The sequence below is a fragment of the Zophobas morio genome, unplaced genomic scaffold (genome assembly GCF_036711695.1).
Source record: "Zophobas morio isolate AGI-343-1 ecotype UQ-CSIRO unplaced genomic scaffold, CSIRO_AGI_Zmor_V1 ptg000026l, whole genome shotgun sequence".
NCBI lineage: Eukaryota > Metazoa > Arthropoda > Insecta > Coleoptera > Tenebrionidae > Zophobas > Zophobas morio.
Genome location: NW_026972131.1, coordinates 1,041,285 through 1,059,947, shown reverse-complemented (window position 1 = coordinate 1,059,947; position 18,663 = coordinate 1,041,285). Strand labels below are relative to the sequence as shown.

The 18,663-nt window shown below is 27.0% G+C and overlaps 1 protein-coding gene across 3 annotated transcripts; it reads left to right on the top strand.

Moving 5' to 3' along the window:
- The first annotated feature begins 219 nt into the window (after nucleotides 1-219).
- LOC135136219 (mitotic spindle assembly checkpoint protein MAD1) lies at nucleotides 220-18,589 on the top strand. Of its 3 annotated transcripts, none has more exons than XM_064065408.1 (9): nucleotides 220-953; nucleotides 1,207-1,728; nucleotides 1,778-1,994; nucleotides 2,051-2,187; nucleotides 9,876-10,058; nucleotides 10,108-10,299; nucleotides 10,358-10,691; nucleotides 10,746-10,978; nucleotides 17,959-18,589. In XM_064065408.1, the coding sequence occupies exons 2-9, from the start codon at nucleotides 1,279-1,281 to the stop codon at nucleotides 18,415-18,417; spliced, it is 2,205 nt and encodes a 734-aa protein (XP_063921478.1). In that variant the 5' UTR covers nucleotides 220-953; nucleotides 1,207-1,278; the 3' UTR covers nucleotides 18,418-18,589. The 3 variants fall into 3 exon arrangements, with proteins under 3 accessions (XP_063921478.1, XP_063921479.1, XP_063921477.1); XM_064065409.1 differs by having other exon boundaries at nucleotides 952-1,022; XM_064065407.1 differs by lacking the exon at nucleotides 220-953 and having other exon boundaries at nucleotides 1,001-1,728.
- Nucleotides 18,590-18,663: the final 74 nt, after the last annotated feature.

Below are 18,663 nucleotides of genomic sequence, written 5' to 3'. Positions count from 1 at the left end.
ATTGGCATCAACTGTCTAATTTTCTAATTCAAATGTCAAATCTGACTTGTGTGGAAAAAAACAAAGTTTTTCTAGTTTCAACACGCTTCGTTTCAAGAAAATCCTTAAATACAGCGTGGAAACAATTTCCACAAAAATAGTCACAAGAAAACCCATTTTAAAGAAAAAGAGACAAGAAATATTTCGGGGTTATCAAAAAATTACAGAGAAAAATGGACAACGTTTGGGTAAAACGGAAACAGTTAAACTGGTGGCAGAAATATTTTCCGTAAAGTTCTCTGGTGTTGACGAGTGCTTTTCGAATTTTAAAATAATACCGATACAATGGCGTCGGTGCCGTTAATATTATAATCAGAATCAGAAAGACGACTGCGCAGAAAACATTCGGCTTTGAGAATAATTGTACGTAATACACGCATAAATTTAGGTTTCCGAAGGCAAAGTTTTTCACATTTTAAACACGTTATAGCTACCACGCTACCAGAATCAAATTTCTAAGGCGGTATCTCCAATTGCGTGATGATGATGAAGATTTACTTTTCATTTCCTTCGATGAGACATGGATATATCAAAACGGATCTGTGGTAAAATCGGCCGTGGGTAAAATTGTGGATACATGATGATGACATCAAATCTTGTCCTCCTAAAAAAACTAGTGAAGGGAAAAGATTCACAATTTTACATGCGGGTTCCTCTTTGGGCTTTTAGAGGGATGTAATTTTCTCCTTGATTCAAAAATAGATTCAGCAGATTACCACAAAACCATCACATTTTCGATGTTTGACATTTACTTACTTACATGTCACATTTTTGATACCTACTTTCTGATACATTATACACTAGAACAATTATGTCCGCAGTTACACAGCTTAAAAAAAAAAGTTACCAAATCTAGTTACATCTACCGAACGTGAATTCCTTATAAACAATTTCAACTGAAAAGCTGCATTTTGGTAGTTATATTTTTTAATGTTGGTTGCATTTGTTCCTAATTCATTAAAAGCGTCGTTTAGAATTTGTAGGTTAGTTTGTTCACAAACATCCAAGCTTAAAAATAATGGCCAGCCCGGCTATACACGTTTCTGTTATTCAGTTCTAGTGCTGTTTGCAATTTGTAGTAATTACCCACATTTAATAAAGTTGAAAGTTTGGTTAATGTTGAGCACAAGACAGCTTGTTGTATTTTAGCAAGTTTTTTCTTTGCAGAAACACGATTTTGTGCGGATGGTGAAAACTAAATCAATTTTAAAATTATTTATGAACTGAATAACCACGACAATGACTGACAAAGTTAATGATACTATTATAAAAATGGTAACGAATTTGAAGCCGAGTGTGGATTTGGAAGTCAACAATTTCTCCTGTGGCACACCTCTGAAACGTTCATCCAGTTCAGTTTCAAATGATAGTCAAACCAGTTCTGAAGAATCTACAAGGATTAAAAGGATGAAGTACGCAAAAGAAATGAATTTTGGGTATATGGCGTCACCGCGAGAAACGAGACGTTTAAGAACTGATTTACTAGAGGGTCGAAACACTATAATGAATTTAGAAAGTAGAATCCAACATATGCATAACGTTAGAAAAGAAATGGAAATAATGTATGAAAACGAAAGTAAATTACTTAAGAAACAACATGAAAGTGACCGAAAATCAATCGAAGAGTTGGAAGCGCAATTACAGTCAATACGACAAAGAGAGGCTGATCTTAAGAAACAACTTGCTGATGTGAGTACTAGATGTGTAATAATAATGTTACTAAAGAGTTTATTTATAGGTAAATAACAAGTACAGTATGTTGAAAGTACGAAAAGACGAGGAGATTGAAGAATTAGAGAAGAGTCTTACTGAAATGAAGGAAGAATCACGTTTGTTTGATGGTGAAGAGAATGCAGAAATTATATTATTAAATCGCAAATTAGCAGAACTGCAAATGATGCTAGATGCAGCCGAGGAGGATGCAGAGGCACAAAAAAAGCTAGTTTTAGAATTAGGTAATTATCGCAATAACGCTGAACATTGAAGATTTTATATTTATTGTTATTATTAGAAAAGCGTCTGACAGAAAAAAGCGTCACGGAGAGGGAATTAGAAAGAAAAGATCAAGCATTACAAGTTGCACTTCTAAAAATCAAGGATCTGGAGTATGCCAAAGAAAATTTTTTGGAGTTTCAAGACCAAGCAAAGGTAATAAATGATTATCATGGTTGTGTATACTACCATTGTTTAAGTATATTATAGTTGGACAACTTATATGGAGAATCACTTTTCCATGTAGATATTTTAATATTTTATGTCTCACTCGCTTCACTATGAAGTGTATGAAAGGGGGTAAAAATAGTGTGTAAGCAAATTGAATTATCAAAAAATTAAAAATTTTAAAAATCGAAAAATTAAAAAACTAGAAATTGAAACTTAAAACATTGAAAAATTCAAATATAGGAAAATTGGAAAATCGAAAATTCAAAAATTCCGAAAATTGAGAAATTGAAATACATATAGAATAACTGAAAAATTTAATTTTTCAACGTTTTAAATTTATAGATTTTTCGATTTATCAATTTTTCCATTTTAAACATTTTGATTTTTCGATTTTGGCCTTTTTCGCTTTCTCAATTTTTCGATTTTTCGACTTCTCGAAGTTTGATTTTTTTTTATTTTTCAGTTCTTCAGTATTTCTATTTTTCAATTTTGCTGTTTTACGATTTTTTTATGTTTCGAGTTTTTGCCAACTTGGTTTTTCGATTTTTAAACTATTTGTTACTTTTCAACTTTTATTTTTCTCGATTTTTCAGTTTTTCAATTTTTAAATTTCTGGATTTTTCGATTTGTCTAGTTTTCAATTCTCTATTTCATTTTTTAAATTTTCGATTTTGTAATTTTTCGATTTTTCAATTTTTTGATTTCTCGATTTATCAAGATTCGGACGTTCCAATGGTTTGATCGTTCATTTTCTCGATTTATCAATTTTTAACTTTTCTTTCGGCGTTCGACTCCTCGATTTTTGGGCTTTTCAATTTCTCGATTTTTTAGTTATCCAATTTTTCAATTTTTCTGGAGTTTCGAATTCTCGATTTGTCGATTTTTCAGTTTTTCGATTTTAAATTTTAAATTTTCGAATTTTTATTTTTTGCTTGGATTTCTAGATTCTTCAATTTTTCAAATTTTGACGTTGCTAAATTTTCAGTTTTCCGATTTCTCAATCCTTCTATTTTTGATTTTTCCACTTCTCAAAGTTTCGATTTTTCAGTTCTGCAATTCTTCAATTTTTCGACTTTATTGGTTTTTCGATTTCTCAATTTTCCAATTTTTTAATTACCCAATTTGTGGATATTTTTTTCAGTTTTGAGATTTGTCAATATTTCGGTTTTTCGAAGTCTGGATTTTTCGATTTTTTATTTTTGGATTTTCAGTTTTTCGTTTTTTGATCTTTAGATTTTTCAATTTTTCGATTGTTTTATTTCAATTTCTCAATTTTTCAACTTTTCCATATTTTAATTTTTCAATTTTTAATTTCTCGAGTTTCCAGTTCTATTTTTCAATTTTTCGAATTTTTAAATTTTCGATTTCTCAATTTTCTGAGATCTTGATTTATCGAGACTCGGATTTTTCGATGTTTTGATTTTTCGATTTCTCGATGTCTCAGTTTTTGAATTTTACGATGTCTCGATTTTTCGATTTTTACTTTTCGGTTTCTCGAGTTTTCGATGTTTCGATTTTTGAATTATCGGATTTTTGATGTTTGGATTTCTCCATTTTTCAATTTTACGATATTTTAATTTTTCAAATTTTGATATTTCTGAATTTTCAGTTTTCGGATTTCTCAATTAATCTATTTTTTTATTTTCCCATTTCTCCACTTCCCAAAGTTTCCATCTTTCAGTTCTTCGGTTCTTCAATATTTCGATTTTTCAGGGTTTTGATTTTTCAATTTTTCGATTTTTTGAGTTTGCGATTTTTCGACTTGGCTTTTTTGACTTTTCGGGGTCTGTCTCAATTTTTTAATTCCATAATTTTTGGATATTTCGTTCAATTTTGTGATTTTTAGTTTTTCGATTTTTCAATTTTTCTTCCATTTTTCAATTTTTTAATATTTGAGTATTGGGATTATTTTGTATTTCGACTTTTCGAGTTCTGGATTTTTCGGTTTCTCGACTTTCTACTGTTTGGATTTTCAATTTTCCGATTTTTAAATTTTAAAAAAATAAAAATCGAGAAATTGAACAATCGATTAATTGAAAAATCGAAACATCGTAAGATTAAAAAAAATTGGAAAATCGAAAATTTCAAAAATTCCGAAAATTGAAAAATTCAAATATAGAAGAACTGAAAACTCGAGAAATCGAAAAACCTAAAATTTTAAAAATTGAAAAGTTAAAATATCGAAAAGTTGAAAAATTGAGAAATCGAAGCATAAAACAGTTAAAAATTGAAAAATCCAAAGTTTAAAAAACGGAAAATTGAAAATCCAAAAAGTAAAAAGTCGAGAAATCGAAAAATCCAGAACTCAAAAAGTCGAAATACTAAAAAATCCCAAAACTCAAATATCGAAAAATTGAAAAATAGAAGAAAAATTGAAGAATCGAAAAACTGAAAAATTATAAAATTGAACGAAATATCCAAAAATTAGGAAATCAAAAAATCGAGAAACCGAAAAATCAAAAAAGCAAGATCGAAAAATCGCAAACTTTAAAAATCGATAAATTGAAGAACCGAAGAACTGAAAGATGGAAACTTTGGGAAGTGGAGAAATGGGAAAATAAAAAATAGATTAATTGAGAAATCCGAAAACTGAAAATTCAGAAATGTCAAAAATTGAAAAATTAAAAAACCATTGAAGAACTGAAAAATCGAAATGTCTAAAATTTTAAACATTGAATAATTGAAATATCGTAAAATTGAAAAATAGAGAAATCCAAACATCAAAAAATCAATGAAATAAAAATTCGAAAATCGAAAAAGTGAAAAATCAACGAATCGAGAAATCGAACCTCGAAAATTTAAAAAATTGGAAAATTGAAAAATCGGATAATTCAAAAATCGAAACATTGTCAAGTTGAGAAACCGAAAAGTAAAAAATCGAAAAATCGGTACATCGTAAAATTCAAAAACTGAGACAACGAGAAATCGAAAAATCAACAGATCGAAAAATCGAGATGTCAAAAAAGAAGAACTCGAAAATCGAAATACAAAAAAATCCCAAAACTCAAATATCGAAAAATTGAAGAATCGAAAAACTAAAAAATCACAAAATTGAACGAAATATCAAAAAAATGAGAAAACGAAAAGTCAAAAAAGCAAAGTCGAAAAATCGAAAAATTGAAAAATCAAAAAATTGAAGGACCAAAGAACTGAAAGATGGAAACTTTGGAAAGTGGAGAAATGGGGAAATAAAAAAGTAGATTAATTGAGAAATCCGAAAACCGAAAATTCAGAAACGTCAAAATTTGAAAAATTTAAAAATATTGAACTGAAAAATTGAAAAACCTAAAATTTAAAAATCGAAAAACTGAAAAATCAACGAATCGACGAATCGAAACTCGAAAATTTAAAAAATTGGAAAATTGAAAAATCGGATAATTCAAAAATCAAAACATCTAAAAGTCGAGAAATCGAAAAATCGAGAAGTCGAAAAATTGAGAAACCGAAATATGCCAAAATGGAAAAATTGATAAATCGAGAGGTTGAACAATCAAAATATCAAAACATCCGAATCTCGATAAATCGAGATCTCAAAAAATTGAAAACTCCAAAATTTAAAAATTCGGAAAATTGAAAAATAGAACTGGAAACTCAAGAAATCGAAAAATCTAGAAATTTAAAACACTGAAAAATTAAAATATGGAAAAGTAGAAAAATTGAGACATTGGAATGTAAAACAATCGAAAAATTAAAAAATCTAAATTTAAAAAAACGAAAAACTGGGAAAATAAAAAAATTGATTAAATTGAGAAATGTCAAAATTTGAAAAACTAAAAAATATTGAAGAACAGAAAAATTGAAAAATCTAAAATTGAAAACATTGAAAAGCTAAAATATCGTAAAACTGAAAAATGGAGAAATCCAATCAAAAAATCAAAAAATTAAAAATTCGAAAATCTAAAATTTAAAAATCGAAAAACTGAAAAATCAATCGAGGAATCGAAACTCGAAAATTAAAAAAATTGGAAAATTCAAAAATCGGATAATTCAAAAATCAAAACATCGAAAAGTCGAGAAACCGAAAGTTAAAAATCGAAAAATCGATACATCGTAAAATTCAAAAACTGAGACATCGAGAAATAAACAAATTGAGAAACCGAAATAGGCCAAAATGAAAAAATTGATAAATCGAGAGATTGAACAATCAAAATATCGAAACATCCGAATCTCGATACATCGAGATCTCAAAAAATTGAAAACTCGAAAATTTAAAAATTCGGAAAATTGGAAAATAGAACTGGAAACTCGAGAAATCGAAAAATCTAGAAATTTAAAAACTGAAAAATTAAAATATGGGAAACTTGAAAAATTGAGAGATTGAAATATAAAACAATCGAAAAATTGAAAAATCTAAAGTTTAAAAAACGAAAAACTGAAAATCCGATAATAAAAAATCGAAAAGTCGAAGAATCGAAATATTAAAAAATCTCAAAATTTAAAGAAATATCCAAAAATTGAGGAATTAAAAATTGGAAAATTGAGAAATCGAAAAAATAATAAATAAAGTAAAATCGAAAAATTGAAGAATTGAAGAACTGAAAAATCGAAACTTTGAGAAGTGGGAAAATCAAAAATGGATTGATAGAAACATCGGAAAAGTGAAAATTCAGCAACGTCAAAATTTGAAAAATTTCAAACGTTGAACAATTAAAATATTGCAAAATTGAAGAATCTAGAAATCCAAACATAAAAAAAGAAAATAATTCGAAAATTTAAAATTTAAAAATCGAAAAACTGAGAAATCTACAAATCGAAAATTCGAAACTCCAAAATTTAAAAAATCGAAACATTGAAAAATTGGAAGATCGAGAAATCCAAAAATCGAAACATCGAAAAATTCAAAAACTGAGACATCGAGAAATCGAAAAATCAAAAGATCGAAAAATTGAGGAGTGGGAAACCGAAAAGAAAAGTTAAAAATTAAAAAAAAATGATAAATCGAGACATTGAACAATCAAAACCACGAAACATCTGAATTCGATAAATCGAGAAATCAAAAATTTTAAAAATCGAAAAATTGAAAAATAGAAATATGTATTGAAGAAATGAAAAATCCAGAATTTGAAAAATCGCAAATTTAAAACATTAAAAAATTTAAATATGAAAAAATTGTAAACAAAAAAAAAATGGAAACATGAAAAAAACAAAAAAATAAAAACTGGAAAATCGAAAATTTAAAAATTCTGAAAATTGGAAAATTGAAATATAGAAGAACTGAAAACTCGAGAAATCGAAAAACCTAAAATTTTAAAAATTGAAAAGTTAAAATATCGAAAAGTTGAAGAATTGAAAAATCAAAGCATAAAACAAAAATTTAAAAAAACCAAACTTTAAAAAACGGAAAATTGAAAATCTAAAAAGTAAAAAGTCGAGAAATCGAAAAATCCAAAACTCGAAAAGTCTAAATACAAAAAAATCCCAAAAAAAATAGAAGAAAATTTGAAAAATTGAAGAACCGAAGAACTGAAAGATGGAAACTTTGGGAAGTGGAGAAATGGGAAAATAAAAAAATAGATTAATTAAGAAATCCGAAAACTGAAAATTCAGAAATGTCAAAATTTGAAAAATTAAAAAAAATTAATAATAATAATTATATAATAAAATTGAAAAATGGAGAAATCCAAACATCAAAAAAATAAAAATTCGAAAATCTAAAATTTAAAAATCGCAAAACTGCAAAAAATCAACAAATCAGGAAATCCAAAAATTAAAAATCAAAAAGTCGAAGAATCGAAATATTGAAAAATGTCAAAACTGAAATAAATATCCAAAAATTGAGGAATTAAAAAATTGGAAAATTGAGAAATCAAAAACCATTAAAGCGAACTTGAAAAATCGAAGAATTGGGGAACTGAAAATCGAAACTTTGAGAAATCTAGAAATGGGAAAATCAAAAATAACTGAAAATTTAGCAACGTCAAAATTTGAAAAATTTAAAACAATTGAACAATTAAAATATCACAAAATTGAAGAATCTAGAAGTCCAAACATAAAAAAGCAAAAAAAAAATTCGAAAATCAAAAATTTAAAAATCGAAAAACTAAAAAATTGAAAAATTCGATAACTAAAAAATCGAAACATTGAAAAATAGAAAAATCGAGAAATCCAAAAATCGAAACATCGAAAAATCAAAAGATTGAAAAATTAAAAAAATTGATAAATCGAGACAGTCAACAAAATCATGAACATCTGAATTCGATAAATCGAGAAATCGAAAAATTTTAAAAAAGAAAAACTGGAAAATCGAAAATTTAAAAATTCGAAAAACTGAAATATGTATAGAAGAACTGAAAACCCGAGATATCGAAAAACCTAGAATTTTAAAAATTGAAATATTAAAACATCGAAAAGTTGAAAAATTGAGAAAACGAAGAATAAAACAGTCGAATAATTGAAAAATCTAAAGATTAGCAAAAAATTGAAAATCCAAAAAGTAAAAAATCGAGAAATCAAAAAAAGCCTAGCAATCGAAAAATCGAAATATTGAAAAATCTCATAACTGAAAGAAATATCCAAAAACTGAGAAACTAAAAAATTGGAAAATTGAGAAATCGAAAACTGAAAATTCAGAAATGTCAAAATTTGAAAAATTAAAAAGTTCGAAAATCTAAAATTTAAAAATCGCAAAACTGCAAAATCAACGAATCGAGAAATCGAAACTCGAAAATTTAAAAAATTGGAAAATTGAAAAATCGGATAATTCATAAAATAAAACATCGAAAACTCGAGAAACCGAAAAGTAAAAAATCGAAAAATCGATACATCCTAAAAATTCAAAAACTGAGACATCGAGAAATCGAAAAATCAAACGATCGAAAAATTGATAAATCGAGAAAATGAACAATCAAAACCACGAAACATCTGAATTCGATAAATCGAAAAATTTTAAAAAAGAAAAACTGGAAAATCGAAAATTTAAAAATTCGAAAAACTAAAATATGGAAGAACTGAAAACTCGAGATATCGAAAAACATAGAATTTTAAAAATTGAAATATTAAAACATCGAAAAGTTGAAAAATTGAGAAAACGAAGAATAAAACAGTCGAAAAATTGAAAAATCTAAAGATTAGCAAAAAATTGAAAATCCAGAAAGTAAAAAATCGAGAAATCAAAAAAAGTCCAGCAATCGAAAAATCGAAATATTGAAAAATCTCATAACTGAAAGAAATATCCAAAAACTGAGAAATTAAAAAATTGGAAAATTGAGAAATCGAAAAACTAAAGAAGCAAAGTCGAAAAATCGTAAGCTTAAAAAATCGAAAAAGTGAAGACTTGAAGAAGTGAAAAATTGAAACTTTAGGAAGTCGAGAACTGGAAAAATAAAAAATAAAGTTACTTGAGAAATCGGAAAACTGAAAATTTAGAAACGTGAAAATCTGGAAAATTGGAAAATCGAAATATTTAAAAATCGCAAAATTGAAGAGGACAAAAATTAAGAAATCGTATCATTGAAACATCGGAAAATTGAGAAATCCAAAAATAAAAAAAGTTCAGCACTATGCTACTTTTTAACATTTAAATAACATTATAAATGGGAAAATGTTGATTTTTTTTTCCAAAAATCTTGACGTTCCTTGTCCCAAAGCTCACTATTTAGACGAAGTAACATTTGTATTAGGTTGTCTAACTAAAATATACCTACTTAAACAATGATACTACTCACATGTTTTAGACACAAGTACAAAAATTAGCAAACTACGTTGATTTGGAGAAGGACGTTGAAAAACTTAAATGTGAAAACGTAAGACTAAAAGATGAAGTTAAAAATAAATTATTGTTGGAGGAAGAGGTTCATGATTTAAAATCTCGGCTTACTCATTACAAGGAACAAGAAAAAAGAATTGCGGCTTTACAGGTAATTTTTCGCACGATTTATTTGTTGTTTAGTTACTCTTGTGTGTCAGGCTGAACAAGTACAAACTCAAGTGTACTTAAATGAATGGAGATCAGTGGCTCGTGGAATTTGTGAAGTAACAGGATCAGACTCATCATTGCCCCATCTGCTCAGATGTGTAGTTGAAAGACTGCAACAACAAGAAATATCTTTGACTTCGTCTAAAGTTGAGTTAGAATCACAACTATCGACGGCTTTATATGTAAGTATATAGCGACAGTTTTTTAGTATGTAATTTACATAATTTGTTTATATTTTAGGAGCAGAAAGTGGCCAAAACGGAATTAGAAAAGTCGCAGAAACTCCTGGTAGAAATGAAGAAAACAATTGAACAGAAGCAGAATCTTTTCCATCGAATGCAGAAGAAACTTGGGCTTGTCAGTCGCGAACGAGATAGCTACCGTTTACAGCTGGATTCGTATGAAAAAGACCTCACAATGGCTATCAATCCACCTTCAAATGCACCACATACAAGTCAACTGCAATCACAAAAAGAAAGAATCGAGTCTTTAGAGAAAATTGTTGATAATTACAGAGAACTGAATGCTAAATTAGAAAGTGACTTGCAGAGTAGTAACCCGTCTTTATATTCTGGTATGACGATATTTTAAAGTTTTTCTTAAGAATATAATCACGAATTTTTTACAGAACATGGAACAAATAAGACAGAACTTCTTGTGAAACTGCAAGATGAAGTAGAGCAGTTGAAGTTGGAGAATGATATGTTGAAACAGAAACGCGATCAACTGGAAATTCAGTTAGAAGGTCTTCTAGTGGGGCAAGACACACTCCATGGTGGTAAAGTGTATCATTTGGGGAACAATCCGCTGGCTGAATGCTTAGCGCAAAGGGAGCAGTTAGTGGAAAAGTTGGAACAAGAGGTATATTTCATTTAGTTTCTTTTTAAATTTTTTTCTATTGGTGTTCTTGCTGAAAAGTTGATGACGTCATCATAAGATTTTATTATGAAAAAGTCACTTGAAACACCTGCATAGCATGTTGAGTTTTCACCTTAGACGTCAAGATTTTTGGAAAAAAAACATTTTCTAATTTATAATGTTATTTAAATGTTAAAAAGTAGCATAGTCCTGAAGTTGTGATTTATAAATACGCTATTGAGATTTTTCGGCTTTTCGTTTTCTCGATTTTCAGCTTTAGATGTCTCAATTTTTCAATATTTCAATTTTGGACTTATTCAATTTTTCCATTGTTGAAATTTTCGATTTCTCGATTTTTTTATTTTTCGATTTCTCAATTTTCCGATGTTTCAATGATACGATTTCTAAATTTTTGTCCTCTTCAATTTTGCGGTTATAATAGTATTGAATATTATTTTTCAATTTTTCAAATTTTCGTGTTTCTAAATTTTCAGTTTTCCAATTTCTGAAGTAACTTTTTTTTATTTTTCTATTTCCCAACTTTCCAAAGTTTCAATTTTTCACTTGTTCAGTTTTTCGATTTTTTAAGCTTACGATTTTTCGACTTTGCTTTTTTAGTTACGATTTCTCAATTTTCGAATTTTTTAATTTCTCAGTTTTTTGGATATTTCTTTCAGTTATGCGATTTTTCAATTTTTCGACTGTTTTGTTCTTCGTTTTCCATGTTTTAATATTTCAATTTTTAAAATTCTAGGTTTTTCGATATCTCGAGTTTTCAGTTCTTCCATATTTTAGTTTTTCGAATTTTTAAATTTTCGATTTTCTAGTTTTTCTTTTTTTAAATTTTTCGATTTATCGAACTCAGATGTTTCGTGGTTTTGATTGTTCATTTTCTCGATTTATCAATTTTTTAATTTTTAACTTTAACTTTTTTTCGGCTTCCGAGTCCTCAATTTCTCGATCTTTTGATTTTTCGATTTTTCGATGTCTCAGTTTTTGAATTTTTCGATGTTTCGACTTTTGGATTTCTCGATTTTCCAATTTTTCAATGTTTCGATTTTTTCAGTTATCAGATTTTTCAATTTTTCGATTTTTTTAATTTTGGAGTTTCGAATTTTCGATTGGTCGATTTTTCAGTTTTTCGATTTTTAAATTTTAAATGTTCGAATTTTTTTTGCTTTTTTGTTTAGATTTCTAGATTCTTCAATTTTGCAATATTTTAATTGTTCAATGTTTTAAAGTTTTCAATTTTTCAAATTTTGACGTTGCTAAATTTTCAGTTTTCCGATTTCTCAATCGATCTATTTTTGATTTTCCCACTTCTCAAAGTTTCGATTTTTCAATTCTGCAATTCTTCGATTTATTGGTTTTTCGATTTCTCAATTTTTTAATTCCTCAGTTTTTGGATATTTCTTTCAGTTTTGAGATTTTTTCAATATTTCAATTCTTCGACGTTTCGATTTTTCGATTTTTTATTTTTGGATTTGCAGTTTTTTGATTGTTTTATATTTCAATTTCTCAATTTTTCTACTTTTCCATATTTTAACTTTTCAGTTTTTAAATTTCTAGATTTTTCGAGTTTCCGGTTCTATTTTTCAATTTTCCGAACTTTTAAATTTTCGATTTTTCAATTTTTTGAAGATCTCGATTTATCGAGATTTGGATGTTTCTCGATTTATCAATTTTTCCATTTTGGCCTATTTCGGTTTTTCAATTTTACGATGTATCGATTTTTCGATTTTCTAGTTTTCGGTTTCTCGACTTTTCGATGTTTCTGAATTTTCCAATTTTTGAGTTTCGATTTCTCGATTCGTTGATTTTTAGTTTTTCGATTTTTAAATTTTAGATTTTTCAGTTTTTCAGTTCTTCAAAATTTTTTAGTTTTTCAATTTTTGATATTTCTAAATTTTCAGTTTTCGGATTTCTCAATGAATCTATTTTTTATTTTCCCATTTCTCCACTTCCCAAAGCTTCCATCTTTCAGTTCTTCGGTTCTTCAATTTTTCGATTTTTCAGGTTTTTGATTTTTCAATTTTTCGACTTTGTTTTTTTGACTTTTCAGTTTCACAATTTTTTAATTCCCCAATTTTTTGATATTTCGTTCAATTTTGTGATTTTTTAGTTTTTCGCTTCTTTTCTTTTTTTTCAATTTTTCAATTTTTCGATATTTGAGTTTTGGGATTTTTTTGTATTTCGACTTTTCGAGTTCTCGACTTTTTACTTTATGAATTTTCAATTTTCCGTTTTTTAAACTTTAGATTTTTCAATTTTTTACCTGTTTTATGCTTAGATTTCTCGAGTTTTCAGTTCTTCTATATTCCAATTTTTAAATTTTCAGATTTTTTAAATTTTCGATTTTCCATTTTTTTTTTTAATTTTTCGAAGTTTCAATTTTTCAATTAACCGATCGTTCAATTTCTCGATTTTTAAATTTTAGATTTTTTTGTTTTTTTCATGTTTGGATTTCTCGATTTTACAATTTTCTCATATTTAAATTTTTCAATGTTTTAAATTTTCGATTTTTCGCTTTCTCGATTTTTTATTTCTTCAATAATTCTATTTTTCAATTTTTCGGTTTTTTAACTTTGCCATCTTGGTTTTTCGGTTTTTAAAATTTTTCGATTTTTAGATTTCCCGATTTTTTAGTTTCCGGTTTAGCAGTTTCTGCAACATTATTAGTTCTGGGAACTTTTCAATTTCTAGTTTTTTAATTTTTCGATTTTGAAAATTTTTGATATCTCGATTTATCGAATTCAGATGTTTCGTAGTTTTGATTATTCAATTTCTCGATTTAGCAATTTTTCAATTGTTAACTTTTCTTTTCGGCTTCCGACTCCTCGATTTTTCGATCCTCTGATTTTTCGATTTCTCGATGGGTCAGTTTTTGAATTTTTCGACGTTTCGATTTTTGGATTACTCGATTTTACGATTTTTTACTTTAGGGCTTTTCAATTTCTCGATTTTCCAATTTTTCAATGTTTCGATGTTTTAGTTATACGATTTTTCAGTTTTTCGATTTTTAAATTCTGGAGTTTCGAATTCTCGAATTGTCGATTTTTCAGTTTTTCGATTTTTAAATTTTCGAATTTTTATTTTTTGCTTTTTTTATGTTTGGATTTTGCGATATTTTAATTGTTCAAATTTGTTCAATTTTACAAATTTTGACGTTGCTAAATTTTCAGTTTTCCAATTTCGCAATCAATATATTTTTGATTTTCCCATTTCTAGACTGGTCAAAGTTTCGATTTTTCAGTTCTCCAATTCTTCGATTTTTCGACTTCGCTTTATTGGTTTTCCGATTTTTCAATACATATTTCGATTCTTCGACGTTTATTTTTGGATCTTCAGTTTTTTAGATTTTTCAGTTTTTAAATTTCTAGATTTTTCGATTTCTCGAGTTTCCGGTTCTATTTTTCAATTTTCCGAATTTTTAAATTTTCGATTTTTCAATTTTTTGAGATCTCGATTTATCAATTTTTCGATTTTTAACTTTTCGATTTTTCGATTTTGACCAATGTATTTCGGCTTCTCAATTTTTCGCCTTTTCGACTCCTCGATATCTCGATTTTTTGATTTTTTGATTTCTCGATGTCTCAGTTTTTGAATTTTACGATGTATCGATTTTTCGATTTTTTTAGTTTTCAATTTTCCAATTTTTTAAATTTTCGAGTTTCGATTCCTGGATTCATTGTTTTTCGATTTTTAAATGTTAGATTTTCGAATTTTAATTTTTTTTATTTTTTCATGTTTGGATTTCTCCATTTTTCAATTTTAGATTTTTCAATTTTTCAGTTTTTGAATTTCTCAATTAATTCATTTTTTTATTTTCCCATTTCTCTACTTTCCAAAGTTTCCATCTTTCACTTCTTCTATATTTCAATTTTTCGATTTTTAAATTTTCGATTTTCCAGTTTTTTGATTTCTCGATTTATCGAATTCAGATGTTTCTTGGTTTTGATTCCTCAATTTGTCGATTTATCAATTTTTCAAATTTAACTTTTCTTTTCGGCTTCCGACTCCTCGATTTTTCGATTTTTCGATGTCTCAGTTTTTGAATTTTTCGATGTGTCAATTTTTGGATTTCTCGGTTTTCCGATTTTTTCCTTTTGTGCTTTTCAATTTCTTGATTTTCTAATTTTTCAATGTTTCAATTTTTTAGTTATCCGATTTTTCAATTTTTCAATTTTTTAAATTCTGGAGTTTCGAATTCTCGATTTGTCGTTTTTCAGTTTTTTTATTTTTAAATTTTTGAATTTTTATTTTTTGTTTGGATTTCTAGATTCTTCAATTTCGCGACATTTCAATTGTTCAATGTTTTAAATTTTTCAATTTTTCAAATTTTGATGTTGCTAAATTTTCAGTTTTCCGATTTCTCAATCAATATATTTTTGATTTTCCCACTTCTCAAAGTTTCGATTATCCAGTTCTCCAATTCTTCGATTTTTCTACTTCGCTTTATTGGTTTTTGGATTTCTCAATTTTCCAACTTTTTAATTCCCCAATTTTTGGATATTTCTTTCAGTTTTGAGATTTTTCAATATTTCGATTCTTCGACTTTTCAACTTCAGGATTTTTCGATTTTCTATTTTTGGATTTTCAATTTTTCGTTTTTTAAACTTTGGATTTCTCAATTTCTCGATTGTTTTATATTTCAATTTCCCAATTTTTCAACTTTTCTATATTTTAATTTTTAAATTTGTATATTTTTCGATTTCTCGAGTTTCCAGTTCTATTTTTCAATTTTCCGAATTTTTAAATTTTCGATTTTTGGACTTCTCGACTTTTCGACTTTCGATTTCTCGTTGTCCCAGTTTTTGAATTTTACGATTTTTCAATTTTCCAATTTTTTTAATTTTCGAGTTTCGATTTCTCGATTCTTTGATTTTTCAGTTTTTCGATTTTTAAATTTAGATTTTCGAATTTTAATTTTTTTGATTTTTTCATGTTTGGATTTCTCCATTTTTCAATTTTAGATTTTTCAATTTTTCAGTTCTTCAATATTTTTTAATTTTTCAAATTTTGACATTTCTGAATTTTCAGTTTTTGGATTTCTCAATTAAACCATTTTTTTATTTTCCCATTTCTCCACTTCCCAAAGTTTCCATCTTTCAGTTCTTCTATATTTCAATTTTTCGAATTTTTAAATTTTCGATTTTCCAGTTTTTCTTTTTTAAAATTTTTCGATTTTTCAATTTTTTGATTTCTCGATTTATCGAATTCAGATGTTTCTTGGTTTTGATTCTTCAATTTCTCGATTTATCAATTTTTCAAATTTAACTTTTCTTTTCGGCTTCCGACTCCTCGATTTTTCGATTTCTCGATGTCTCAGTTTTTGAATTTTTTGATGTGTCGATTTTTGGATTTCTCGGTTTTTCGATTTTTTCCTTTTGTGCTTTTCAATTTCTTGATTTTCCAATTTTTCAATGTTTCAATTTTTTAGTTATCCGATTTTTCAATGTTTCGATTTTTTAAATTCTGGAGTTTCGAATTCTCGATTTGTCGATTTTTCAGCTTTTCGATTTTTAAATTTTCGAATTTTTATTTTTTCCTTTGTTTATATTATATTATAAATTTTATTGACTAACAGAACAAAGTTCCAAAATAGACAATAGTTTTAAAAAACAGAATATGAAATAAGATGTCCTTATAACTACAAACGTCTTAAATCATTGTTTAAACATATGTTGCGAGCAACTGAAGATATCTATTTATGTTTGGATTTCTAGATTCTTCAATTTTGCGATATTTTGATTGTTCAATGTTTTAAATTTTTCAATTTTTAAAATTTTGACATTGCTAAATTTTTAGTTTTCCGATTTCTCAATCAATCTATTTTTGATTTTCCCACTTCTCAAAGTTTCGATTTTTCAGTTCTCCAATTCTTCGACTTCGCTTTATTGGTTTTTCGATATCTCAATTTTCCAATTTTTTAATTCCTCAATTTTTGGATATTTCTTTTAGTTTTGAGATTTTTCAATTTTTCGATTTTTCCACTTCTGGATTTTTTGATTTTTTATTTTTGGATTTTCAGTTTTTCGTTTTTTAAACTTTACATTTTTCAATTTTTGAACTTTTCCATATTTTAATTTTTCAATTTTTAAATTTCTAGATTTTTCGATTTCTCGAGTTTCTAGTTCTATTTTTCAATTTTCCGAATTTTTCAATTTTCGATTTTTCAATTTTTTAAATTTTCGAGTTTCGATTTCTCGATTCGTTGATTTTTCGATTTTTAAATGTTAGATTTCGTATTCTTCTTTTTTTGATTTTTCGATTTTTCAATTTTACGATATTTTAATTTTTCGAATTTTGACATTTCTGAATTTTCAGTTTTCGGATTTCTCAATTAATCAATTTTTTTATTTTCCCATTTCTCCACTTCCCAGTTTCCATCTTTCAGTTCTTCGGTTCTTCAATTTTTCGATTTTTCAGGGTTTTGATTTTTCAATTTTTTAATTTCCTAATTTTTGGATATTTCGTTCAATTTTGTGATTTTTCAGTTTTTCGATTCTTCAGTTTTTGATAGTTGAGTTTTGGAATTTTTTCGTATTTCGACTTCGATTTCTCGACTTTTTACTTTTTGGATTATCAATTTTCCGTTTTTAAATTTTAGATTTTTCAATTGTTTAACTGTTTTATGCTTCGATTTCTCAACTTTCCAGTTCTTCAATTTTTCTATTTTCGGAATATTATTTAAATTTTAGATTTTCCAATTTTTATTTTTTTGATTTTTTCATGTTTGGATTTCTCGATTTTTCAGTTCTTCAATATTTCTATTCTTCAATTTTGCCATCTTGGTTTTTCGGTTTTTAAAATTTTTCGACTTTTCGATTTCTCAATTTTTGCAACATTATTAGTGTACAACGCACTGACTAATACGTCAGTTTACTACCTTATCGACATCACGTGCTTACACACTAGTTTTACCCCCTTTGACTATAATATACTTAAACAATGACCGAACCTTGATGTGATGTTAATTTTAGGTGGAAAGGCTAAAGATCAAGATTAAAAAACTAGAAGAAGGAATTGAATCCAGCAAACTTGGTGAATCAGCTTTGTGTCCAGAAGAAATCCACACCCTAAAAGAACAAATAAAAACTCATGAGTCTCAAACGCAACGGCTCAAGGATTATTTTAAATCGTCTCTGCATGAATTCAGAAATGTTATTTACATGTTGTTGGGTTACAAGATAGATCGAACTTCGACGTCGCTGTACAAGTTGACGAGTATTTATGCAGAACGGGCTGAAGATCAATTATGCTTCCAATTAAATAATGAAGGAAATCTGAATTTACTGGAGAATGAATTCAGCTCGACTTTGGAGGAAATGGTCAATTTACATTTACGCCACCAAAAATCGATTCCAGTGTTTTTGAGCTCCCTGACTATAGATTTGTTTAACAACAGTACAATGGCAACTAAAACGTTCGAGATAGAATAAACCGATTTGTGTGTTTGATGCATAATTATATTAATATAGGTTTTTCAATGTCATGTCAATACTGCTCATGAAGTTTTTATTTTACTTTATTTAACCTAAGTTATATAGTGTAGTATAATTATTTTTAATGTTAAATCTCAATTACAAACATAGATAAAAACGTGAAGAAGCATTTATATTTTATTTAACCCAATTAATGGATGAAACTTTACTTTTCGTTTTGGAAATTTCAAAACATAAAAAAAT

Excerpts from the sequence above, each read along its gene's own strand:
- LOC135136219 (XM_064065408.1), top strand. The coding sequence starts at position 1,279 with ATGACTGACAAAGTTAATGATACTATTATAAAAATGGTAACGAATTTG. Across the intron at positions 10,059-10,107 it reads AAAGAATTGCGGCTTTACAG|GCTGAACAAGTACAAACTCA; the intron begins GTAATTTTTCGC and ends CTTGTGTGTCAG. Across the intron at positions 10,692-10,745 it reads TAACCCGTCTTTATATTCTG|AACATGGAACAAATAAGACA; the intron begins GTATGACGATAT and ends AATTTTTTACAG.